This window comes from Vidua macroura, chromosome 2, assembly GCF_024509145.1.
Source record: "Vidua macroura isolate BioBank_ID:100142 chromosome 2, ASM2450914v1, whole genome shotgun sequence".
Taxonomy (NCBI): Eukaryota; Metazoa; Chordata; class Aves; order Passeriformes; family Viduidae; genus Vidua; species Vidua macroura.
Window position 1 is genome coordinate 94263945 of NC_071572.1, and position 23665 is coordinate 94287609.

The 23665-nt window shown below is 37.4% G+C and overlaps 1 protein-coding gene across 1 annotated transcript in view; it reads left to right on the top strand.

Moving 5' to 3' along the window:
- BRCA2 (BRCA2 DNA repair associated) overlaps positions 1-23665 on the top strand; it is a 34728-nt gene that overhangs the window by 9753 nt on the left and 1310 nt on the right. Inside the window, exons 11-27 of the mRNA XM_053971970.1 lie at positions 792-1961; positions 2832-7553; positions 8766-8858; positions 9733-9802; positions 10158-10576; positions 11545-11735; positions 12304-12491; positions 12839-13009; positions 13321-13672; positions 14377-14532; positions 16527-16671; positions 19473-19594; positions 20651-20852; positions 21075-21241; positions 21330-21465; positions 22096-22352; positions 22798-22941. Coding sequence (XP_053827945.1) covers positions 792-1961; positions 2832-7553; positions 8766-8858; positions 9733-9802; positions 10158-10576; positions 11545-11735; positions 12304-12491; positions 12839-13009; positions 13321-13672; positions 14377-14532; positions 16527-16671; positions 19473-19594; positions 20651-20852; positions 21075-21241; positions 21330-21465; positions 22096-22352; positions 22798-22941 — 8705 coding nt within the window. The remainder of the gene's footprint in view (positions 1-791; positions 1962-2831; positions 7554-8765; positions 8859-9732; positions 9803-10157; positions 10577-11544; positions 11736-12303; positions 12492-12838; positions 13010-13320; positions 13673-14376; positions 14533-16526; positions 16672-19472; positions 19595-20650; positions 20853-21074; positions 21242-21329; positions 21466-22095; positions 22353-22797; positions 22942-23665) is intronic.

The window sequence follows — 23665 nt, forward strand, 5'->3', positions numbered from 1 at the left end:
CTAAGGAAAACAGAGGACTGTTTTCTAGGTACTTTATTATGATTTCTGTGATATGAAAAAACTTTAAAAAGCACTCTGTAAATGAAACATGTTTTTGAATGTTCTGATAAGTGGGTCTCATTTCATACATTTGAGAAGGTAATATTTTTATTTGATGTGTATAAGCTCTACAAAGTAGAGTTTGGGTTATTTTCCCCCCATTGCATGTTATTTCTAAACACAAACAAAAATTTTTCATTATTTTTCTAATATTTGTGCCAATCATGGAACTACTTAAAAGCTTCCTAATCAGTTAAAAGACTGAGACTATTTCTGAATCTTTCTAGATACTGTACTATTTTATATCATAGTGGAAGACAATTTAGTAATTAATCTTTATATAACAGTTTCTTTAGCTGCCAGTTATAGATAAAAATAGGCAGTTTCTTAAAAGTATCTGGTACCTACCATCAGGTATAAATTTTGGAAGAAAAAAAATCAATATATTTATCTTGTCAAATTTACTACTCATTCACTGTTTGTAAGGGGGAAAATATGCTCTTTTGAGACAGCCAGGTTTCATCTTGGTAGCCTTAGCCACTAGAGAGCCCAGGAGGCCAGGGTATTTCCATGTATTTCCTTTACCTCCTGTTTCCTCTAGCAGCTGCTTATGTTTTTCTTTAGCAAGTAACTCCTGAGTAAAGCTAATGACTATAAAATTGAAAGCTCTATTTACAAATACTGTTCCCAAGTTATTTCCTAAAGCTTATTTTCTTACGTCTTTTCCTCTCTCCATCTTCTCTAAACTACAGAGTCGGAGGTGTTAGATGGCTTACTGGGTGAGATGGATAGCTTTGAGAGCACAGTCAACATGCCAGCTGAGTCCAGTGGAACTCTTCTGCTGATGCCACATGCTCTGGATGCAGTAGAGAAATATGAGATAAATCCAGATAAAACACAAGAAAAAGGGGACGTTCCCTCTCAGCAGCCTAATGGAAGAAAGAATGGCATTTCACAGGAAGTCAAAACAAATAGCTGGAAATTAGAAAATAGCCACTGTACTCGAGTGAACGGTTCTTTACTCCAAAACATCAGTGAAGATGACTGTTTAATAGCACACAAAAAAGAACTGGAGTCTCTTAGAAATGCAGGAGATGAGAATGATTATAGAAGACACAAGTCCTTTGGGAATGAGAGGCCTGTGAAAGAAGGAGTGCAGTCTCCATCAAGCCAGTGGTCTCAACTGAACTTATCTGGTCTTGACGAAACTCATATGGAGATGTCTGTATGTAGCTCTCCACCCTCTGACTTACATGGGAGAGAAAATTTAGAAGAAAAGTCATTACTAATGGCCAAGGATGATGATGTGGAAACATCTTTACTGAACTCTTCAGGCTTGATAAAAGCACAAAAGCTGTTGAGTGTGGATTTGTCAGAAAAATGCTGTGAAATGAAAAACACTGAAACCAACCCAACATCAGAAATAACTCCAGTAAAATCTGTGTCATTGAGTGTTCAAGATCCAGAATTAGTAAAAGGATGTGCAGCTGAGGTTTCCAAAATGAGCTTCTTAAACTGTAATTCTTTTTTAATTGAACATGCAAATGTCACAGAATGTTCTGTAGTCTACACTGACAAGTTTTCCGAGCATTTAAAAGCAACTTCTAAATCTGTCTTAACTGACGTTCTGTCTCACCCACTTGTGTGTAGTGCCAAATCTCCAGATAACTCTGATGATCTACATTTAATAAATAGTGAAAGTACTCTTACAAAGTCTGGTTTTAAAAACCTGAAGATGTTACCCAGTCTGAGAAAGAGATCCAAGAAGTTTATTTATAGAATAAATAATACTTTACTGTATCAAGAAGAAAAAATAGAAAAAGAAGTAACCTCTGAATCACCTATTGATACTGCATTACCACATTTGGAATCGGATTCATACGAATTTAGAGGCTGTCTGGTGGCCAGTGATGTTGAGCAAGGTATATTATTAAGCTTTTCTTCCTTTGTGGAGGATTCATTATTTATTATGAGCCTTTCATGTAAATGTTTCAGATAAAATAATGTAAAATCTTGTGTTTGTGGAAAAGTAGCTGGGCAATTGGCAATCAACATATGGGATTGGTCTGTTAAACAGTGATAAGGATAGCATCATTTTCAAGTAATCTTGTGATAACTTTTTTCCTAACAGGCTAATTTCTGGAATAGAAACTTCCACCCTGAGCCATTATTGTAATTGACAACCTTAGTTATCTCTGTCAATGATGCTTTTACAAAATCCATTGTGTCAAGGGCCATTTTGTCCGAGTTAGTAACTTCTAAGCGATCATAAAGAATGTTAAAGTTGTATAATTATTTTTCCAGAATTAGGTGCTTTTTCCAGAATTTAGGTGCTGTACATCCGTTTCTTCCAAAAGCACAAAATATTTTAAAAAACAATATAATGAAAGCAAGCACATGCTTCTATTTTTAGAAGCTGTCGTTCTTGCTAAAAGAAATACTTAATATTTGGAGTTGAGGTACTTCAAATTTGAAACAAATCCTTATGTTGAGACACAAGGAGTTGAAGCCCATCTTTTGAAATTTCGTTACAACTAAAAGCTTATTTATTGGGTTTTTTTCCTTGTAGCATTAGCTGCAGCCAAATCTCTTGTTTCTGGCTGTTAGAATATAATTAGGTTAAACAGACCTCCAGCCTTGTCAAGGCCTTTACATTTGAAAACAAAAGTGATACTTTGAGTTCTGCTGTTAAGCTTGTGTAGAAATGATCTAATCAGCCAAAATTTCATTAAAATCTGGATTTGTTTGAATAAATTCATTCAAAATTTTCTCTGTAATGTCTTGTCTTGTAGAGCACTTTCTTCCTACTGAGAGGAAGTATTTGGAATCAAGTAAGAGGACAAAGAACTTCAGCACTTCTACTTTAAAAATGGATATAATGGATAACTCATCCGATAATTCCTTCAGTGATAGGTTGAAACAACAAGACCTGAGAGACTTGGGGGAAAATGCAAGAGAGGATCAACCTGCTGCATCAATAAAATGCTTAGAAGTATCTAATACACTGAAAGAAGGCACAATAAATTCTTTAAATAGTGAGGTTCTTTCAAATATAAAACGTAAAGTTCTGACTTCAGCATGCCTAATGGCAAGAAAGCATTCCAGATTTCTCCCTAAAAGCTGTGCTTTAGGGAAAGGTGAAGAAGATAAGGATGTAAGTGCTAAGGTGAATGATGGAGTTGCTGTACCTCAGAGCCTGAAAGAACTTGGGTCTTCTCACAGGGACAAGGAACTCGTGGTTGATAGTCACAGTGACTCTACATCTGAGTCAAACAGCAGTTCCCATAATACGTTGTGTCAGATCAACTTTGGCATAACTGGAGTCAGTAGTGACTGTTGCAATAAATTATCACCCAATAAAAGGCATTCTACAGATCAGAGGTCAGGAGTTGGCTGTAGAGAACTACACAGACCCTTGGGAATAAACTGCACAGAAAATGACCGTACTGTATTAAAACAAGGGGAGAAAACAGATGCAGCTGCCTTTTCAGAGGATGTAGCCAACAACGAAGACCCAAAGCCAGCTGAAAACAGCAAAAGCCCTCAAGCAGCTGCATTCAGTAATGTAGCTGTAGACATTTCTAAAGAATTACTAGATTGTGTAGATAATAATTCTTTAAATAAAGTAATTTCTGCGGAAGATAAACAAGTACCACCTACGTATTCCAGCAAAATTACAAACAAGAACCTAAAGTGTAAAGGGGAATCATCAGTGAATCTTAATGCATGCAGTTTGAATCTGGGCTTCAATGGCTTTCAGACTGCCTCCAATAAGCAGATTAAATTCTCTGAAGCCAGTATAGCAAAAGGCAGAATGCTGTTCAAGGATATTGAAAATGAATGCTTTGAAGCCAATTCCATGGAAAGAGGCAGAAACTTTTCACATCAAGTTAAAAAGGAAAATATGCTGTTCTCAGATTCAAAAAGCAAGCTGGGCAGTAATTTATCTGATTCTTCAGATTCACAGGCAAGTTTTCTTGAGCCCAGGCATACACAGTTTACTCAACATAAGGTTGGCTTGTGTAAAAGCTTTCCTAGAACACCACAAGCATTGCAAGAAGCAAACCAAACCTTGACAGCTAGCCAAGAAGCTGAAATTGCTGAACTTTCCAGTATCTTGGAAGAAACAGGTAGTCAGTTTGAATTTACACAGTTCAGAAAGCAAAGTAACACAATACAAAGTCACGGCTTGCAACAATTAGGAACTGTAGAAACACATGGAACAAAGAATGTAGAAAATATTTCTGAAGCAAGGAAAGATGTGGGGGTTTGTAGCACTTTTAAATCAGAAAATCAAGTAAAAAATGACAAGTGTTGTACTCAGGAGGAAGACACCAATGAAGACACTGAATTGGTGAAAAATGAAAATGCAGTGTTTTTACATGAAAATTATAAAAAGGTTACTTTTACTAACTTAGACGTAAATGAAAGTAGAAGATCTGATGAGAGCTTTCCCATAGCTAAGCAGGACAGCTTTTCTAATTTCATAGGCTTTACTTCAGCTGGAGGTAAAAAAATAAATATTTCAAAAGCAGCTTTGAGCAGGTCTGCAGAGCTCTTCAGAGACTTGGATGATGATAACTATTTGTTCAAGTCTTCTGAAACTGGTACTAGATGTCACAATTCAAATGGATCTATGTCTTCTAACAGTATTTTTTCCAGATGCATGACAAAAGAAAGCAAAGAAAAAACTGTTTGTGTTCCAAATTTCAAAAGCGGTAATGCTGTTTCCCATACAGGTTGTGTTTCCTACTATGCACAGAATGAAAATGAGGAAAATACTAGTATGGCATTCAAGGAAAATATGGAAAACAAGACAAAAATATCAGTAAATAATACTGAAAACGTTAGCTTCACTAGTATTAACATTATCAACAGCCTATTATCCACTGAAAATCATAAGCAGAATGATAAAACTTCAAAACAAATTTTAAATCGAGGAGATGATGAAGGCAATTTGCAAGATCACTCATTAGATGTAACATGTCTAGAAGATGCTATTACAACTACAGAAGAACACAGTTTAAATACTTCTTACAAAATGGAAAGCCAGTCTCCTAAGCAGAAAGGAGAAGACAGAAAGAAAGATGAATGTTTGTCACCAAAACTTCAGACTCCAACTGGTGGTGATATATTCATTCCTGATGCAGTGTTGGATCATTCTCTGCCCTTGTTCAGTGTACAGTGCGGAGAAGGAGACGTAAATGTTTTGGAGAACTCTGATAAAGAAAAAACAGATTGTAAAAATAGGGGAGAAGATACCAGTCATGATAAGGACCTGCTAGTGAATGAAAGCAGAATAAAAATAGGTTCTTACCATCATTATCAAATACCTCTTGAACAAGAAGTAAACATGGGGAAAAATGAAGTGGAAGGGAGTTATCTGACTGGTTTTCATACTGCTAGTGGCAAGAAAATAGCAGTTGCTGATGGATTTTTGGCTAAAGCGGAACAATTTTTTGCAGATGTTGACATAGGAAATGACAATTTTGAGACTCTCACCAAGAAAAGGAAATGTGGCAGGAACTGTGTTAAAGACTGTGATTTATGTATTGAAAGCATTGCTCAGTGTGACTCAGAAGAACTCAATTTTAATGAAAAGCTTGTTGCTGAAGAGCTTGGAGATCAGTTTAATCAGGCAATAGAGAGCAGTCCTATTAAACATGCTGTGATTCTTGATCCTGCTTGTGAAGAGAGTTTGGTACATACTCATAAAAAAGCTGATATCAGACCTGGAAAGTCAGAATTAGAATCCCTTAAAGGACAGAAGATTGATGATTTAAGTAGAACTCATTTGTCTGAAGATGGAAAATTCCTTGCAGAGAAACAGGTGGATTACGCACCAAGAAAGAGGGATGATTCAGGAAACACACTTGATTTTCCTGTGCACTCTGCTGCATCTCTGCATTTAATAAAGTTACCACATGACCTTGAAGATAACTGTGTGCCTGGAGATAAAAAAAATACTTTATTTGTTGAGGAGAGCAATAAAGCTGATCAATCAAAAAGTAGCTGCTCTTACATGAATGGTGACAGTAAGGAATTCGACTTAGAACATTTACATGAACCTGCTGCTGATAAAAATTGCTTCACAGACACCATAGACAGTTCTTGCCAAAACCAGTCACTAGTCAGTCTTCTTGAAGAAAAAGCTAATTTTAACCGGTTAAAAGAAACAACACTTAAGGTTGAAGAGCAAAGGGGTGATCTGAAACAAACGGTGTTTAGCACAGCAAAAGGGAAAGCTGTGTCTGTTTCAGAAAGTGCATTAGCAAGTGTCAGACAAATGTTTCAAGACTGCAGCGAGGCTGTAAAATATGAAATTGAGCCTAACTCAAGAAGGAATCAAACAGAAATTGCTAGAAATTCATCTGTAGTCCTTCACACTGAGTGTCCTAATTCTGCTAAATTTTTTAATGCTACAACAAGTGAAGAGGTCAATTCAGCCACATCCCAATTTATTAAAGTAAATGCAAGTGCTGATGAAGACAATCACCAAGAAAGAAGCACATCTGCAGATGCAAAGTCTGTTTCAAATTCTCAGAAGCAATCCTTTGAGCAGAATAATAAGCTTTTAGGGCACTTTGTTCCAAATAAGCAAATAAAGCCATCAGATGCTTCTACAAGCCATTTTGGATTTTTTAGTACAGCAAGTGGAAAGCCTGTACAGCTTTCAGAAGAGTCACTCAGGAAAGCTAGACAGCTCTTTTCTGAAATGGAAAGTAATCATTCACCACATGTACAAGAAGAATTTTTAGTTGAGGAAGATGTTGAAAAGTCTAAAATGCACACTGAAGTACTTCCTAGGAAAATGCAGGTAGTATCATCAAAAGGGGAAGAAAATACCAGCCCTGAATTGATTTCAGATTCTGCTTTTGGCTTCAGCACTGCTAGTGGAAAGCAGGTAAAAGTTTCTAAAGATGCCTATCAAAAAGCAAAGGCAATTTTAGAAGAATCTGATTACTTTTTGAGTAGTGGGCTTTGTACTACAGATCAGCTTAGTTCAATTAAAGACAGTGGTCAACGTGTAAAATCTTTAACAGATAAGGTGATCCCAGAATTCAAAACTGAAAAAAGCTGCAATCAAGATTCTGACTTTAAAAGCATCTGCCCTCAGGAAATAAAGTATCTTCAAAGTACTCACTATGTCAAAATGCCTGAGCACACACCATACAATCAGAAAAACAAGCAATTAGCATCATTTAGAAATAACTTCCAGCAAGAGAAAACTGAGTCTTTTGGAAAAGGGCAGCTGAATCTGTGGTCAAAACCAGAGCCTGAAGCAATTTCATGCAGTGCTACTGTTAAAGCAGAAATTAATACTAATCTTCTCCAAAGTCCAAAAAATTATTTGGAAGTAGAGGCTGTAGAAAGTGAAAGAGCATTTATGGAAGACAGTTTTTCCAGTTCTGGAGTACAAATTAATGCTGCGCAGACCTTCAGTGGCAGACTGGATAAAAACTTCCAAAATAAGACCTTTGGGAAGAGGCACTTTGAAGAAAATAACTCATTTGGTAGGTGTTTTATCTTACAGATTTTCAACTCCATATTTTTGCATAGTGGATTGGTTTAGGTTTTGGGGGGGGTTTTTGCATGTTACGTTGATTTTTAGCTCACAGAAACATTCAAGTTCTTTCTCTATGTGTCTGTGACAAAAACTCTTCGTGCTGCAGGGTGCTTCATCCACTCTTTCCAGGCTTAAATATGCACAGTGGAAGCTAAATTAATGATGAGTAATTTTGAAGGTGTACAGGTTTGCTGTTTTACTGTAAGTTTACAGAAGAAAGTTGCTGCTTGCTCCTTTTCTTTCTGAGCAGACTTTTTTTTCCTCTCTGTACAAATCTAGTGTTTTTTCTTTGAAAAATGAGTAGCAGTATTTTCATTTTCACCTTTTTGTACATTGTAGGTGAGGAAAATGTTTCTCTTGTATCAAGATTGCTAGTTTGATATGAAAAATAGTTGTTGGTCTGAAAGCAGTTTCTTGCCTTCTGAAACTGAACTGCCTAGGGCTGAAGTGTTGGTACTTGATGCTTGCACAGACACCCAGACCAGTTCAGGGACCTGGGCTAGCTGAAAACTCCTTGTGGAAGGGGTGATTGCAGCAAAGTCCCTGCTTGGCTGCACAGGTTCAGGTGTAAGGGTCAGGCAGGTTAGCGCTGGAAAGTTTGGGTAGGTGGCAAAAGCCAGGGAAGGACTCTTACCTCTCCAGCTTGAAATAGCTGTGCCACAGCTGAACCCTGACCTTAGTTACAGCTTCTGTATAAGATGAGTTACTCTTAGAAGTTTGGAGGGACTCTTGAACTGAAAATTCAAAGAGAGATGCAGGTGAAGTGCACTGTGAGAGCTGTGCTGCTGAGGTGCACTGTGATGCACTTTCTGAGGCAAACTGAATGTGTTTGGGAACTTCAGGCTTACAGACTTCATTTTGGGTGGAAAAGAATTACTGGTCACAAAAGTTTTAATAACAGGCTTCATTATATGGGATTTTGTTGTCACTCTTGGTAACACAATATGCAGTCATTCTGTACAGGACAAACTTCTGCAATTTGTGGTGAGGTGGCTCTGTGTTTGAAAAGGCCATTTAAGACATGTGACCTGAAAACATGCTAATTCTGCTTGCTCTGACTTCAGTGTTTTATTTAGAAATTACAGGTGTGTTGTGCCAATTGATAAGAAACTGAACTTGAAAGGAACATCACTTTTAAAACTCTGTGTTTTTATTTTAGGTGAACCTCCAATTAAGAGGCAGCTTCTGCTTGAATTTAACAGAACAAAGAATTCCCCCAGGTCTTTGAAAGCTTCAAAAAGCACCCCTGATGGTAATGTTAGTCATCTTGTGTTCTAAGCAGTAATCCAGTGTCAGTTGTTATCTTGAGAATTCTTCAATTTCCAATAACCTAACATGTAATACGTTTGCTTAACTACTGCATTTATCAATGTAGTCATGGAAATTCAGGAAAGGTGCTGTGGTAATGTCCCTGCAGACTTGAAATCATGTGATTAATGATTTGCCTTATTGCACAGACTCTAAATATGTTCTTCTGCAAGAACTCTGGTTTAATTTCCAGTTCAGGAGGAATTTACCCACTCTCTCACAATCCTAAATCTCACAAATTCTAGGCTCAATAGGAAGAATGCATTTTATTGATTAACTTTGTGTAGATACTTACTGGTAATATACTTATTATATAATTACTTCTCATATGAAACTTCCTTTTTGCACCCTAAGGGCATAGCACAAATGGGTCCAGGCAGATATGATTTAGTTACATTGATAATTCCAAGATAAGCATGTCCCTCAGTAATGGAAGGAGGAGTTTGTGCAAATGTGCCTTTTTCTGTTGTAATGTCAAATAAAAGAATAAAAGTTGCTGAAAGAATTCTAAATGGAATGGTGAGCTTACCTGGAGTTAAATACATGATAAACATTTCCCTTTCAGGAGCCTAAAAATATCTTGCTGGCTCACAAACATAAACTCTTGAGAGCTGAGCATTGTGAGCACATATCCTTTAGATCTCTCTGGAAAGATGTTTAAAAAAACATTTTTGGGGGCAGGAAAGAATAAAGCTGTTTAAATGCACTCTGAAGACTTTTCAATATATCATTAATATAGATAAAGGATGTGCTGTAAATTTCTATCTAACTATGTAATGCGTCATTTCAAACTTTTTTTTTTTCTTATTATCTTACAGGTATTTTTAGAGACAGAAGAAAATTTATGTACCATGTGCCTTTAAAACCTGTAACTTGTCAGCCTTTTGGGTGAGAAATTTTTGAGTTCTTCTTTGTAGCTGTCTGAAAATATACAGTAATAATTTACTACCCAACTTTGTAAAAGGCTAACCATTTTTATGACAAAATAAATACTAAGTTACCATATAACACATGCTGTTGCAGTAGACCAGTGAGATGCTAAACAAAATATACCCTATTATACTGTGTCTTTTCTCAATAGATAGAAGTATTCTGGTTTTTTAAATATCAAAGACTGATATTTTGTCTTTTTATAGATGCAGAATTGAAATTTGTATTACTAAATTAAGAATACAAAACTCCTGTCAAAGATTTTTTGTCAGGAAGATGAAACCTGTATGCTTAAATATTTTCATTTCTGTAGGTCAACTAAAGAACGACAAGAAGTCAAGAATCCTACCCTCACCCTGCCAGATCAAGACTTGAGAGGATTCCAGTCTAAACCTGCCATTTTTCAGCACTGTGCTCTCAGGCACTCTTCAGACAATGCTGCAGGGGTTTCCACTCCCTGTAAGGCCTCGGCAAAAGAGAGTGAAGAAACGAGAAGTTTGTACAAATCTGGCAAAGCTGCTAAAACTTTTATTCCACCCTTCAAAACCAAGCTGACATTTTCCACATGCGAACAAGGCAGCAGCAGCAGATGTGACTCACCCATCAGCAAAAGTATGACCAAAGAGATGGAACTAAATCAGATCAGAACCGAACAAAATACTGCTGACCCTCAACATCAGCAGCCTTGTATCCAGCATGCAGCAGACACTGACCTAGAAAATGGCAATTTAGGTATTTTCTGATTTTACTCACTTAACTATTGTGAATACTATCAGAGTTGATTCTTTAACAGGTTTTTGCATAATTTGCAGACTTTTTTTTAATAAAAAGAAGCTTCTTTTTAAAGCTTTTTTTATTTTGGCAGGAAAATTAGGAAATTACTACTTTGCTAATATTTTATATTGCATTCTTAAAAGAGCACATCCTGTTTATCGCCAAAGTTAATTGAGAAGAAGGAAAATATTTCACACAGTGCTTAGAAACATTTGATATTAGATTTTTCTTATATATCTCATAGATAAAATAATCTAGGAACTTTAGATTAGCCTTGCTATACTTCATTCACTTCTACAGGAGCTTCTTTTCATTCTGTCCTCTAATTAAAATGTAGACTTAGCCATATAAATGGTTGGTTGTGTCATTTTCAAAGAGGCAGACTTTGAATGCTCAACTGTTCGACTTAAGAATGTGGGCTTATGCCTTCTAAGCTCTCTTGAATGCTCTGGTTCTTCTGATTACTTCTGTAATTTACAATCAAATAATCTGGATTTTTTTCAGAAGGACTTGTGTATATTTGAACAGGTGTATGAACATTTGCAGAATTAGATCCTGCAGTGACAGGCCAAAATTTCAGGATTATGGATTCTGTAGTCATCAACTAATTTCTTTCCATTTGGAGTTTTGTATGAAGGCTGAGTTCAATCTTCATATGAGAAAAATATGTGGATGGAAGTTTAGTTCAGGGACTTATATAAAATTAATATGGATATGTAATTTGTTTTATATAAATATTCAAATGCCTTCAGTAAATATTGCTTTCTAAATGCATTAAACTTTTAATATTTAGACTTGCAGTTTCTAAAAATCTGCAGAGTGCCATAGAAAAAATGCTGCTCTGAATCTGCTACAGTGTGACTGTGTGTCTTTATTTGATTATGCTTTTAAAAGGTTGTGATGTTTTGGGTTTTTTTAATTTGCAGCAATGGCCAGGATGGTGACAAATCTCCGCTGTGCCAGAGATCTGCAGGAAATGAGAATTAAAAAGAAATGTAGGCAAAATATTCGTTCACAGCCAGGCACTCTTTATGTCATTAAAACATCTGCAAGCAATAGAATCTCTCTGAAAACTGCAGTAGAAGAGAAATCTCCTAGTTTTTATTCTACAGAGGAGGTATATTGACATCTTTTTATTTTTTGTCTCACATCCGTTTCTCAAGACTAGCAAATAAAAACTCAGTAGCTTTTGAATAGACACATTTTTCACTTTTTAGGTAAGTATTTACAGTAGCTGTTACACCAGTTGCTACAGTACTTAAGTGGCATATATCCAGTTTTTAAGACTATTCCAAATAATAAAGGTCATAAATCTCTAGTGTTGTAGTCAAACAGGAAAAAATCCACAAATTAAAATGCATATGAAGAGCTGGTTTAAAAGAACAGTTAAAAATTTAAGCTTAGGTAAATCTATATGAAAATGCTCTTGCTTTTGGTACTGTAAAAGTACAAAACCTATTGAATTTTTTAAACACTTTCAAGAAACACTGATGCTGTTCTGCTAAAACAGTTGTTGGGAATCCTCCATTTTCCATGGTTTGCATATGAAATGGCAAGGTCAGACAAAAGCTGTCTCAACCTTAAAGAAATATTTAATCTGAATTTATAAGATTGGATATTTAAACTCTCTGTTGAATTCTTACTGTATTGTCATTATTTTGTCTTCTCCATCTGATTTTTTTCAGCTATACACATATGGTGTTTCAAAACAGTGTGTACAGGTTAACAGCACAAATGCAGAATCTTTCCAGTTTCTCATCAAAGACTTTTTCAGTAAGGAGTATTTGTTAGCTGGAAATGGAATGCAGCTTGCTGATGGAGGATGGCTAATACCTACAGATGAGGGAAAAGCTGGGAAAAAGGAGTTTTACAGGTACTGTTGCTTATGAACTTGGGACAACTATGCTATTTATTGAATAGCAATTCTCTTGTCTCCTAGAATAAATCCAACACAGTGGTATTTTAAAGCCTCTCAATACTGTTTTTTTTTACTATGTATTTTTAGTACACATCTGTTGGCATAAATCAAGATATTATAGGACTGTAAATTTGCTATGTAGATTAATGTTGCTACTGATTGATCTTCACTGACCATTAAAGAAAGCAAAGACAATTTGGAAAACTTCTAGAAATTCTTCAAAGGTGTAAATAGTCTTAAGTAATAGGGAAGTTAAAATTTGCAGTGGACTTCAGGTTAATTTGTTAACAATTTATCTGCAGAGCCCTCTGTGACACTCCTGGTGTGGACCCCAATCTAATCACAGAGGCCTGGGTTTACAATCACTATAGATGGATTGTATGGAAATTGGCAGCCATGGAAGTGTCTTTCCCACATGAATTTGCTAACAGATGTTTGACACCAGAAATGGTACTGTTGCAGTTGAAATACAGGTATGTATATAGCAATATACTGGGAGCTGTAATTTGTGTTACTGTGTGCTTTCTGGTTCATCAATATTACAAAATAAGCACATCCACCTTGCACTCACTACTTAGCAGAATGCTTGTATTGTTAAACTTACACACAGCAGTATTAAAAACACAGTGTGTGTTACCTGCAAAAATGTAGAAAACATTTCCTTTGCTAATGCAGTGCTTAATCATGTAAATTGAGTAACTAACAGTTTGCTACAATTGTGTTTAAAGAAAAACAATGTGATGGATTTTGTTTGCTATAACTAAGCACAAATTCCTTTTTGTAGGTATGATTTGGAAGTTGATAAAAGTAAACGATCAGCAATCAAAAAAATAATGGAAAGAGATGATGCAGCAGGTAAAACACTTGTACTGTGTATTTCCAAAATCATATCGCTGAACACAGTTGTATCTCCTAGCAGTAGCAATAAGAACATGGAAAGTAAAAAAGCAGCAGCTTTAATTGAAGTTACTGATGGCTGGTATGGGATCAGAGCTCTTCTGGATCCACCTCTCAAAGCTTTCTTAGATAGAAGAAGGCTGACTGTTGGTCAGAAGATCATAGTGCACGGAGCAGAACTTGTTGGTCCTCAAAATGGATGTACACCACTGGAAGCCCCAGATACCCTTATGTTAAAGGTAAATAAAATAGTTCAGCTTGATTGGATGTGACAGAAAGATGCTACTTAGTTGAGCCATATTTTGTAAACAGAAAAAGTTATTGGGGCTTTACAAACAGATGGAGCTTTGGTGAAGTTGAATAACCAGATTTGTAAGACAAGGGTGTTATTCAATACAGTTGGAAGAGAAGTTTGTAGTATAAAATTCTGCCAAGTTTTGCTGCTTGTTTTGGCAGCTCCAGCTCCTTACTTTGGTTAAACACCAAGTTGCAAAGAAGTATTTTTCCATCTCAGACAATATGGAAGTTGGAGGAAGAACGAGGAGGCTGGGAGGGAACCATGTCATGAGGGGGTGAACTGGTGGGGGAGGGCCTTGGCTTATTTGAGGTTAGTTAAAGAGCTTTAACTTTAAAGAGGGTGAAGTTTCAGCATAATACTGAAATTGCTCCTCTGGTACAAAGCAATGGGTTGTCTCACAGATTCTCATTTCCCTGAGAATTTTCACTCATCAGATCTTTAGATTCTGTTTAAAATACAGTCTTCAATGTGAAAGGAAATCTTTAAATTAAAATGTGATCTGCTCAGGTGCAAAAGTCATATATTATTAGTGAGGTCAGTGTGAAAATAGATATGTAGATATTCCTGTAGATAAAATAAGTTGGATATAATTTTGCTATAACTTATAGCAGTGACAGTTTCTCCTGCACCATTTCCCTTGCTCAGATCTCAGCAAACAGTACTCGCCGTGTGCGATGGCACACAAAACTAGGATTTCATCGGGATCCCAGACCTTTCCCTGTGCCTTTGTCATCACTTTACAGTGAGGGCGGTGCAGTGGGCTGCATTGATGTGGTTATTCAAAGAACTTACCCTATTCAGGTATGGTGGAAGTATTCTATGAGTCTAACAGGGTTCTATAAGATCTCAATTATATTAATTAATTGCTATATCATTCCTTAAATCAGACACAATATAGAGAGTTACAGGTTTTTTTTTAAGATACTGTTATGTGTAAAATAAACAGGAGTGGTTCTTGCATTGTGCATGTATTTAGTATTTCAGGACTAGAGTATCCTGCTGTAAGAAGTTTGTGTTCAGTATCTTTTAGTTGACTTTGCTTTCAGCTTCAAAAAGCCAGAAATAATTGAATTTCAGTCCTGTACTCAAAAAAGTACAGCACTTTTTTTATTATTAAAATATTAACAAAAAGTTACATATTTCTAAGCATTGGTAGGATTACTTTTTCTTACATGTAGCTGATGTACTGTGTAAGTTTTATATTACTAAAAATACAGTGTGTAATTACGGTGTAAAATAGAATTAAGATCTTTTAAATACCACTTGATATCCAGACATTTTAAATACTGCAGTCAGACTTCACTGCAACTACTTGGTTTTATAACAATACCAGACACAAAATGAAACAATATTTCTGTTAGTAATCAATCTTTTTAATGTAAACAGTTTAACCAGGACACAACTTTCATATTTTATTAGCTTTTCTCAGAGCAGGTTTTATATATATATACATATATATATATATATATATAACCTGCTTGGCATATATATCTAGGATACTTTTTTCATTGCCTTCTTTCTAAGGTATTATATTATTATTGGTGGATGTAGAATGAATTCTGCAAAGGTACTAACAACATTTGGTTTGGATCATTACTTTAATGGAGGAAATTGCAGCACTTACTGTATGATCTGCCTGGTAGAACAAACATTTATTTAGGTCTCAGAAAGGGGACTGTAATCTGTAACTGCATCACAGTAAATGGTTTCCAGGCTGGGGAGGAAAGTGCTTCTTCGTATCTGGCTATGTCAAGAGCTTGATGTACATTTTTCTGCTTTAAACACTGAGACTCTTGCTCAAACATGCCAAAATTATAGGAAGATTTGGGCTATCTGTCTCATTTTACCTCAAGAGTCAAGGAGTGTGGGAATTACAGTAGCCTTAATTAAAGGTGTCAAACTGTGAGTAATGCAGGAAATACAAGATGTGCAACTAATGAGGTAGGCAGAGCCTATTTCAACAATTCACTGCCTCGTAAGGATTGGTTCTGCAATCTTTCCTTATCTTGCTTTCACTATACACTCCTGCTGCTTCTCTGTTATAAACCTGGAACTCACCTGGTCCTGTTACTTAGGTAACTTAGTTCATTAAACTAGGAAAAAGTAACTAATAATAATATTAAGAACACACAATGAACTGCTGTCTATTGAATTACCAAACTGATACAGTCTGCTGAGGTCACTGCTAGAGCCAGTGCAAGGGAGAAGACAGAACTGTGCAGAAAATGGGAAGGGAAGAAAAGGGACCACTTTCAGCAGCCATGGATCTCCTTGTTTAGTTCACTGGCCTCTTCAAATCAGGCAAGCCAGTTCTGGTAGGGTTGTGGACAAGGCTATGGAATCATCTCAGGCGGAAAAGGTTTAGGAGCATCTGCAGAACTACATCATAGTTCTTTTACAGCATCTAATCCAGGGTGTTAAAACAGAAAGTACAGCTGATGTGGAAAGACAAGTTGGGTAGAATGCAGTTTGGTGTATTTTTCAGCATTGAGTTTGATGGTTTGTATCTTAATGTATCTACCAGTGGGATCCATTCATCATCTAAATCACAACTTGAAGCTATGTTTTCTTCAGCTGTTAAATCATGTGGTTTTGGATACTGCTCCGTTCTGCTTGTCTTTGACAAGTTACCAACCAATCCTGTGGGGTTTTGCCTTTTATCTGTTATACTGGAAGAACTTACGGTCTGCTGCCTGTTCATTTTTAAAGCATTTTTGCTTAACAGTGAGTATGAAAGATAATGTTAAAAATAAGTTTTTTAAAGTCTGGGTTTAGTTTTAATCTTTTTATTTTAGTGGATGGAAAAGACATCAGCTGGTTGCTACGTTTTTCGTAATAGCCGAGCAGAAGAAAGGGAAGCTGCCAAGCATGCAGAGGATCAGCAAAAGAAATTGGAAGCTCTGTTTGCAAAAATTCAAGCAGAATATGAAAAGCATGAAGGTAAAGCTTTCATTCTTTCAGAACCTGTATAAAGAACAAAAAAACATTTTGATGTTTTCAGAAAAGTCTAAAGAAATTGTCAAAAATGTTGTCTGGTGATACAGAAGAAATGGGATTTTGGGTTGTTTTCTTTGTTGTTGTTTTTGTTTTGTTGTTGTTTCAGGTTTTTGCTTCCTGTGTGTCAAGACCTTTTGGTACAAAATGGTTTTGTGCTTATTTGCATGGCTTTGCAGCTGTCTAGAAAACACCTTTTGAACATATTGGTAGGCAGGCCACTAAAAAATTATCCTTGAGATGATTCTCAGGGAAATGCTACAAAATTGTAGAATTCATAATTTCATTCCCCTCAGGGATGTGACACTGTAAGATTTCACCCAGAGGTGGGCGCTGCTAGGATGTATCTCAGTAGACCTGAACACCAAGACTGAGCATCTTTCCTCATTAATAATTGCATGACTGTGCGGATACTGAGGTCAGTGGAGCTGCTCAGTGAGACAGGGACTGTGGTGACACAGGCCACAGAGAATGCTGAGTTACTGAATGCCCTTTGTTGGCAATCCCAGGCCACAGAGACGGGGAAATTCTGAAGCAAGGAAGACATACCCTTGGTGGAAGAGGATCAAGTTAGAGAACACTCAGGCAAACAGGACATATGTAAATCCATAGCTGATTAACTCAGAAGTGCTGAAGGAGCGTCTGACTGATGTCTGTGGGGCTGCTTTTGATCCTCTTTGAATGATCATTAGTTGATTGGTAGAGGTCCTGGAGACTGGAAGAAAGCAAATGTGTCTGCTGTATTCAGAAAAGGCAGGAAGGAGTACCTAGAAAACTACAGGCCAGTCAGCCTTACCCTGATCCTTGAGAAGGTGATGGGACAAATAATCCTGGAAGCTGTTAACGGGCACAAAAGGGATAAAAATGTGATTTGGAGTATTCAGCAAAGATTCACTCAGGGGAAGGCAAGTTTGACCAACCTGACAATGTTCTGTGATGAAATCACTGGCTTGGGCAGTTGAGGTGAGAGCAGTAACATTGTCTACCTGGACTTCAGAAAGGCTTTTGACACTGTGTCCCTTAGGATCCACAGAGAGAAGCTGATGGGCTGGATGAGCAGGCAGGCAGGTGGATTGAAAACTGTCTGAACAGTAGGGCCCAGAGGGTGGTGATCAGTGGCACAAAGTCTGTTTGGAAGCCAGTAACTCCTGGTGTATGCCAGGGATGAGTACTGGGTCTAGTCCTAGTCCTGTTTTAACAAATTCAGTAATGATCTGGAGAGTGGGGCGATGGACTTACAGCAGGTTTGATGCTGAAAATTAGGACAAGTGATGGATACGCTAGAGGATTATGCTGCTATCCAGAGGGATTTTGGCAGCTGGAGAAAGAGGCTGACAAGAGCCTCATGAAGTTCAACAAAGCAAATTGTAAATTTTGCACCTGGGGAGAAGCAGTGACATGCACCAATACATGCTGGCGGCCACCCATCTGGAAAGCAGTTTGGCAGAAAGAGCCCTGGGGGTCCTGGTGGATAAGTTGAGGATTGTTGCCAGAAGGTCTAAGAAGGTGATCCTTCCCTTCTGTTTAGCACTGGTAAGGCCACATGTGGAATGCCATGTCCAGTTCTGGGTTCCTCACTACAAAAAGACATGGACTTACTGGAGATATTACAACAAAGGGCCATGAATGTGTTTAAGGAATTGGAGCATCTGACCTAGGAAAAACTGAGAGAGCTGGGACCATTGAGCTTGGAGAAGGCTCAGGAACATCTGATCAATGTACTTAAATACCTGGAAGGACAGTGCAGAGATGGAGCTAGGCTTCTGTCAGTGGTGTCCAGTGATGGGTCCAGAGCCAAATGGGCACAAACTGGAACACAGGAAATTCCCTCTGGTCATCAGGAAACTTTTTCACTATGATGGTTGACTGACAGTGTTGCCTAGAGAGGCTGTGAAATCTCCATCCTGGGAGATAATAAAAAGCTCACTGGACATGGTCTTGGTCAGCCTTCTGTAGGACCTGTCACTGGACACCACTGTGTTGGACCAGATGACCTCCAGAGGTCCTTTCCACTTCAATATATTCTAATTCTGTAATGGCTGACACTGTCCACCTCTGCCAGTGATTACTAACAGTAGTTCTAGCATGAAATTCTTCATTGAAATCAAAGATGGCCTTGTAATTCTTAATGTTACTTCTGTGACACCTCATGTATTGTTTTATGTTTGGTAAATTTGTACACAGGAGTCTGCTGTGCTGAAGGAATTCATCAAAATTCTGGCAGCAAAGTGACGTACATAAGGAGAGGGTAGTAGTTTAATATAAGTTAACTTGGCATTTAGCTGATGTCCTAAGGAGGATTTGTGTCCAGGTCTGTGGTCACCTGCTGTCCCACATCTTGGTGTCTTTAAGACTTTCTGCTGCATAAGAAGAGCAAGTGATATACAGAAAGAAAATGTAGTCAAGTATCTATGAAGGTTCTTAGCAGCCCATCAAATCTCCCACACTTTCCTAAGTGATACTAGCCACTGGTTCTAGCTGCTAGCCTCCTAGCCACTGATACTGGCTTCCCCAAGGTTTGTATAATAGTCTATCTATGTTGTATTGAAATTAATAAGATTTTTTTTTCTTCTTGTATTTTCCTGATATGTGTATACACACATACACACACATATCAATTCCTATACATGTGGTTTGTATTTTTATTCTGGCAAGGCCTAAGTACTACTGTGCTTCTTATATAATTATTTCTTCTTTCACTTTAAAGTGTATTGGTTGTAATCCACATAAAGGCTTTTTCTCAACAGAGAGAACCAGTAGAAGAACACCAAGATCACGGATCGTCACAAGACAGCAAATCCATCATTTGCAAGATGGTGCAGAACTTTATGAAGCAATTCAGAATGCATCTGATCCTGGTTATATGGAGGTAACTGTAGATACTACTGGGTTAATTTTGAAAAGCTTTTGGAATAAATTAAAATCTAATAACTCCTGCTAAAGTTGACCATTAAATTACTCTTTGGTTTTGCTGCCTTTTGATATCTTCTACAGCATGCTTATTGCTAAATAAATTAATATTAAAAATTTTGAAAAAAACTTAATGAAGGCTTGTTGTAATTGATTAATATTATCTTGGATGGCAATTTTCTTTTGGTATAAGAATCCAGGATATAGCACAAATAGAAGTTAATGCTACTTGTAATTTTATTACTTTGATTTGTCTTGCAAATATGAAAACTTAATGCATCTCATCAATCTAGAGTTTCATACTCTGGCATGCTGTTCACTGAATTGTTTGGATAATTACATTGTCTTCGTTGTCTTCATTCCCTGTTCCAGTTAAATCACAATTTTTAAGTGTTTATGCCTTCACTAATAAAGATTCAGGTGATTAGTCCCTGCTGGTTGTTAAAAATTAAATACATGCCTTGCCTTTTGCAAGTGAGGATCCTTGTCTGTCATAAAGCCATATGATCTGATTTATTTGTTAAAATGGTATCCATGTCTCTGGAGCTGCACGTACAGGCATCTGGGTCTGGAAGGCTTGGTCAGTAAAGTGAAGGGTGTGATGCATTTCAGTGTAAATCATTGTGTCAGCTCAGAGACAACAGCTGGAGGAGAAGTGCAACTCTTCCTTTCTTCTTCCAGAAATTTTTCCTACTGTCTTCATATGAAACAGGCAAGCCTGCCTGTTACATTAAATATTCACCTTACTTATGCACTCTCAAGCAGGCTTTCCACTAATTGTCACATAAGAACAGTGTGTAGTGTAATCTCTGCATAGACCAGAGCACCAGCTGAGTACCAGCAGCACCACTGCTTCCTCCTGTTGTTTTAATATACCTCATTTCAAGTCCTAGTAGTGCATCAGCTGGAAATAAATTGCTTCTAACAGATGAACACTCAAGAAAGAGGCTATCTAAAAATCTTGTGTTTTTTTGATTAATAAAACGATGCTGAGTTCATCTTCTCTTGGTTGCAGGGATATCTCAGTGATGACCAATTAAAAGCCTTGAAGGCTTACAGGCAGCTGATGAACGACAAAAAACAAACTCAGTTGCAGGAACAATTCAAGAAGGCTTTAGAGTCAGCAGAACAGGAAGAAAATGGTTGTTACAAAAGGGACGTGTCTGCAGTATGGAGATTATATGTGGTAGACTACAGAAAGCAAGAAAAACATAAAGGTCAGTGCTTCAAAAATTATAAAAAACTTTAAACTAAATGTGGTAACTGGCCAGCATAGATAGATTTGAAGAGTTTCCCAACAGTATTTTTGCTTATATGTTAATATTTCCAGTTTGATTCTTGGTTTAGGGCTTTTGGAAAGGAAGGGAGCATTGTAGATTTGTTTAAAAGCCTTCAAAGTATTACTGAGCAGGTAACTGAGCTTACTGTGCTGTTGTCAGGAGCAGTAGTGAGTATCTGGCGCCCGCTGCCTGACGTGTGTTCCTTGCTGAAGGAAGGCGCTCGCTACAGGATCTTCCAGCTGTCAGCGTCCCAGTCCAGGGGCAGGGCAGACTCCACCAACATCCAATTAACAGCCACCAAGAAAACTCAGTATCTACAGCTATCAGTAAGTGCTTGAAGTGCATAAAGGTGCATCATTAAAATGTGTCACACTCTGTACGTGTGGTAAATACTGAAGTTTTGTGTTTCATCAGGTATCACAAGAGATGCTGGTACAGATTTTCTTTCCAAGAAAGGCTCTAGAATTCACCAGTTTGTTGGATCCTTCTTTTCAGCCACCGTGTGCTGAAGTGGATTTAGTCGGAGTTGTAATTTCTGTTAGCAGAGCAGGTATGTCATGAACCACATTCATGTCCTCCTGTTGAATAAGCACTGAATTCTTTATTTCAATAGTCAGAGTTACCTTGGTGTTGTACCTGAATCTCAGGCCTGTACCTGCTGATACAGCCCATCACAGTGGCATGCTGGCAGATAAATCTGTATTTCTGAAGAAAAACTGTCTGTGCTTATTAGCTCAGGAAGTTAGAAAGGCAGGATCAAAGCTCAAAAGCAGCTTATATTTAAATGTTTTTATATTTTTTTCCATAAATGGTGGGCATAAGTTCTCACATCTGTGTTCCGCATCTGCAGAAACACCATCGTACATGTACGTGAACTCCCTCTTTGGCGTACAGGGTCATGGAATTCAGACACTGGAGCTCATGGATAGGGAGAGGTGGATAATCTTATGGGTAAAAAGGGAAAGTTCTTTAGGGGTATTGTTTTTAAAGACACAGACTTTGAGTTATTTTCTGTAATCAGTAGGAAGCTAGTGTAGAATATGAAAGAAGTATGAGATAGTTGTCACCATGCAGATGGGCTGCCACACATTTCAAGATGTGTGTGACTTTTTTTTACTAAATCCAACTTACTTAAAGAGATGTAAAGGTTTAATTCAGACTTTTTTTTTCCTGCTTTTAGGCTTCACTACTGTGGTATACTTGTCTGATGAAAACTATAACTTAGTGGCAGTAAAGATCTGTACAGATCTCAGACACTTGGCTATTGAAGATGTAGTTGTCCGCTGCTCACTCATTTCTGCAAGCAACCTTCAGTGGCAGTCTGAATTCAGATCAGAAATTCCTGTGCTGTTGGCTGGAGATCTTTCTTTATTCTCAACCAGTCCAAAGGAATGCTATCTTCAAGAGAAGGTTAATGAACTGAGAAGTGTGATAGAGGTAAACCTGTAGAAGTGTCATTTGATGGTTAGTTTCAGTTACTGCTGAGTTACATCCTTCACCAAAAAGTCTGTTAGTATTGATAAATCTTTAAAACAAGTAATGCACATAATGCTGAATTTGAGGGGAATTTTCTGGGAGATAGAGTAAGATGTTAATGCAATTTTCCTGGGGGATTGAATATCTTGGTTTTTTTTCCCAACTCATCTAGCACTGTCTTTAGGACGTGCCACAGAATCTCTGAGTGACTAAAGATCTTGTACTTGTCAATTGGGAATCTGCCATGGACAGAAAGTGCAGCAATCTTCTATGTTGCTGGTTTGATATAAAGTAAAATTCCAGTGGGATAATGATGAGAAAAAGAAGTCTTAAATGTAGTGTATATTGTCCTTACATAGTTTGAAAGCCAACTATTCTGCATTGCAAACTCTGTTCTCCATTACAGAATGTGGCCTCCTTTTGCTCCAATGCAGAAAGTAAACTGATGAATTTGCTACGAGGAAATCTCTTGCTTACACCCAGTTTAACTAAAAGATGTGGCTTGGAAAGCCCCTCTCCTTCCTGCAGCTATGCAGAGAATAGAAGTTTGGTAAGCTTTTGGTAATTATAATGCTGTGTTTATACTGGCAGTACATGCAAGTGTTATACCTGTGTTGAATGGTCTCACTTCTGCATCCCTTCATCCAGTATTATCAGGGCAATGCAAGCTGATTAGAAGCTTTCTCTGTGTGTGTGGGTTTAGGATTATTCCCCAGAGAAGCCATGAGATAGATTATCCTTCTTCCAAAGACTGTATGAAAACTTCCCCTTATGGCCTGTGTTTCCACAATGTACTTTAAGTATTTTGAATTTGATGTGAGTAAAATGAATCATCTTTCTTTATAGATTATTTAGTGCTTCTTTGGTCCCACTGTGTAGATTATCCAAGGTGCATGTCACAGAAGGGAAAAATCTTGATCTGTACCTTTTTATTTCAAGGCATTCTGCAGTTCCTACCTTTGTTGAGAGAATTTGCTTCCTGGTCTTTTTATAGATAGTGTTTACTATTTCTAGGATTTAAAAGGGAAGAGGTGTCACCTGGTAAATGTATTTTAGCAGTCTTGACAAAAATTTATTTAAATGGTACTCAAATTTCCCATGAATTCTGCTGGTGGTGAGTTGCTTCTGATGTGGAGTATTGAGCACAGTCAGAACAAAAATTTTTCCTGCCATGAGTTGCAAGGGAGGTGGAAACACCCCTGGTGTGATATCAGTTCCTGGGGACTAATTTAAGCTTATAAGGCATCCTTTTCTATTTCAAAGGGAGGGCTAAT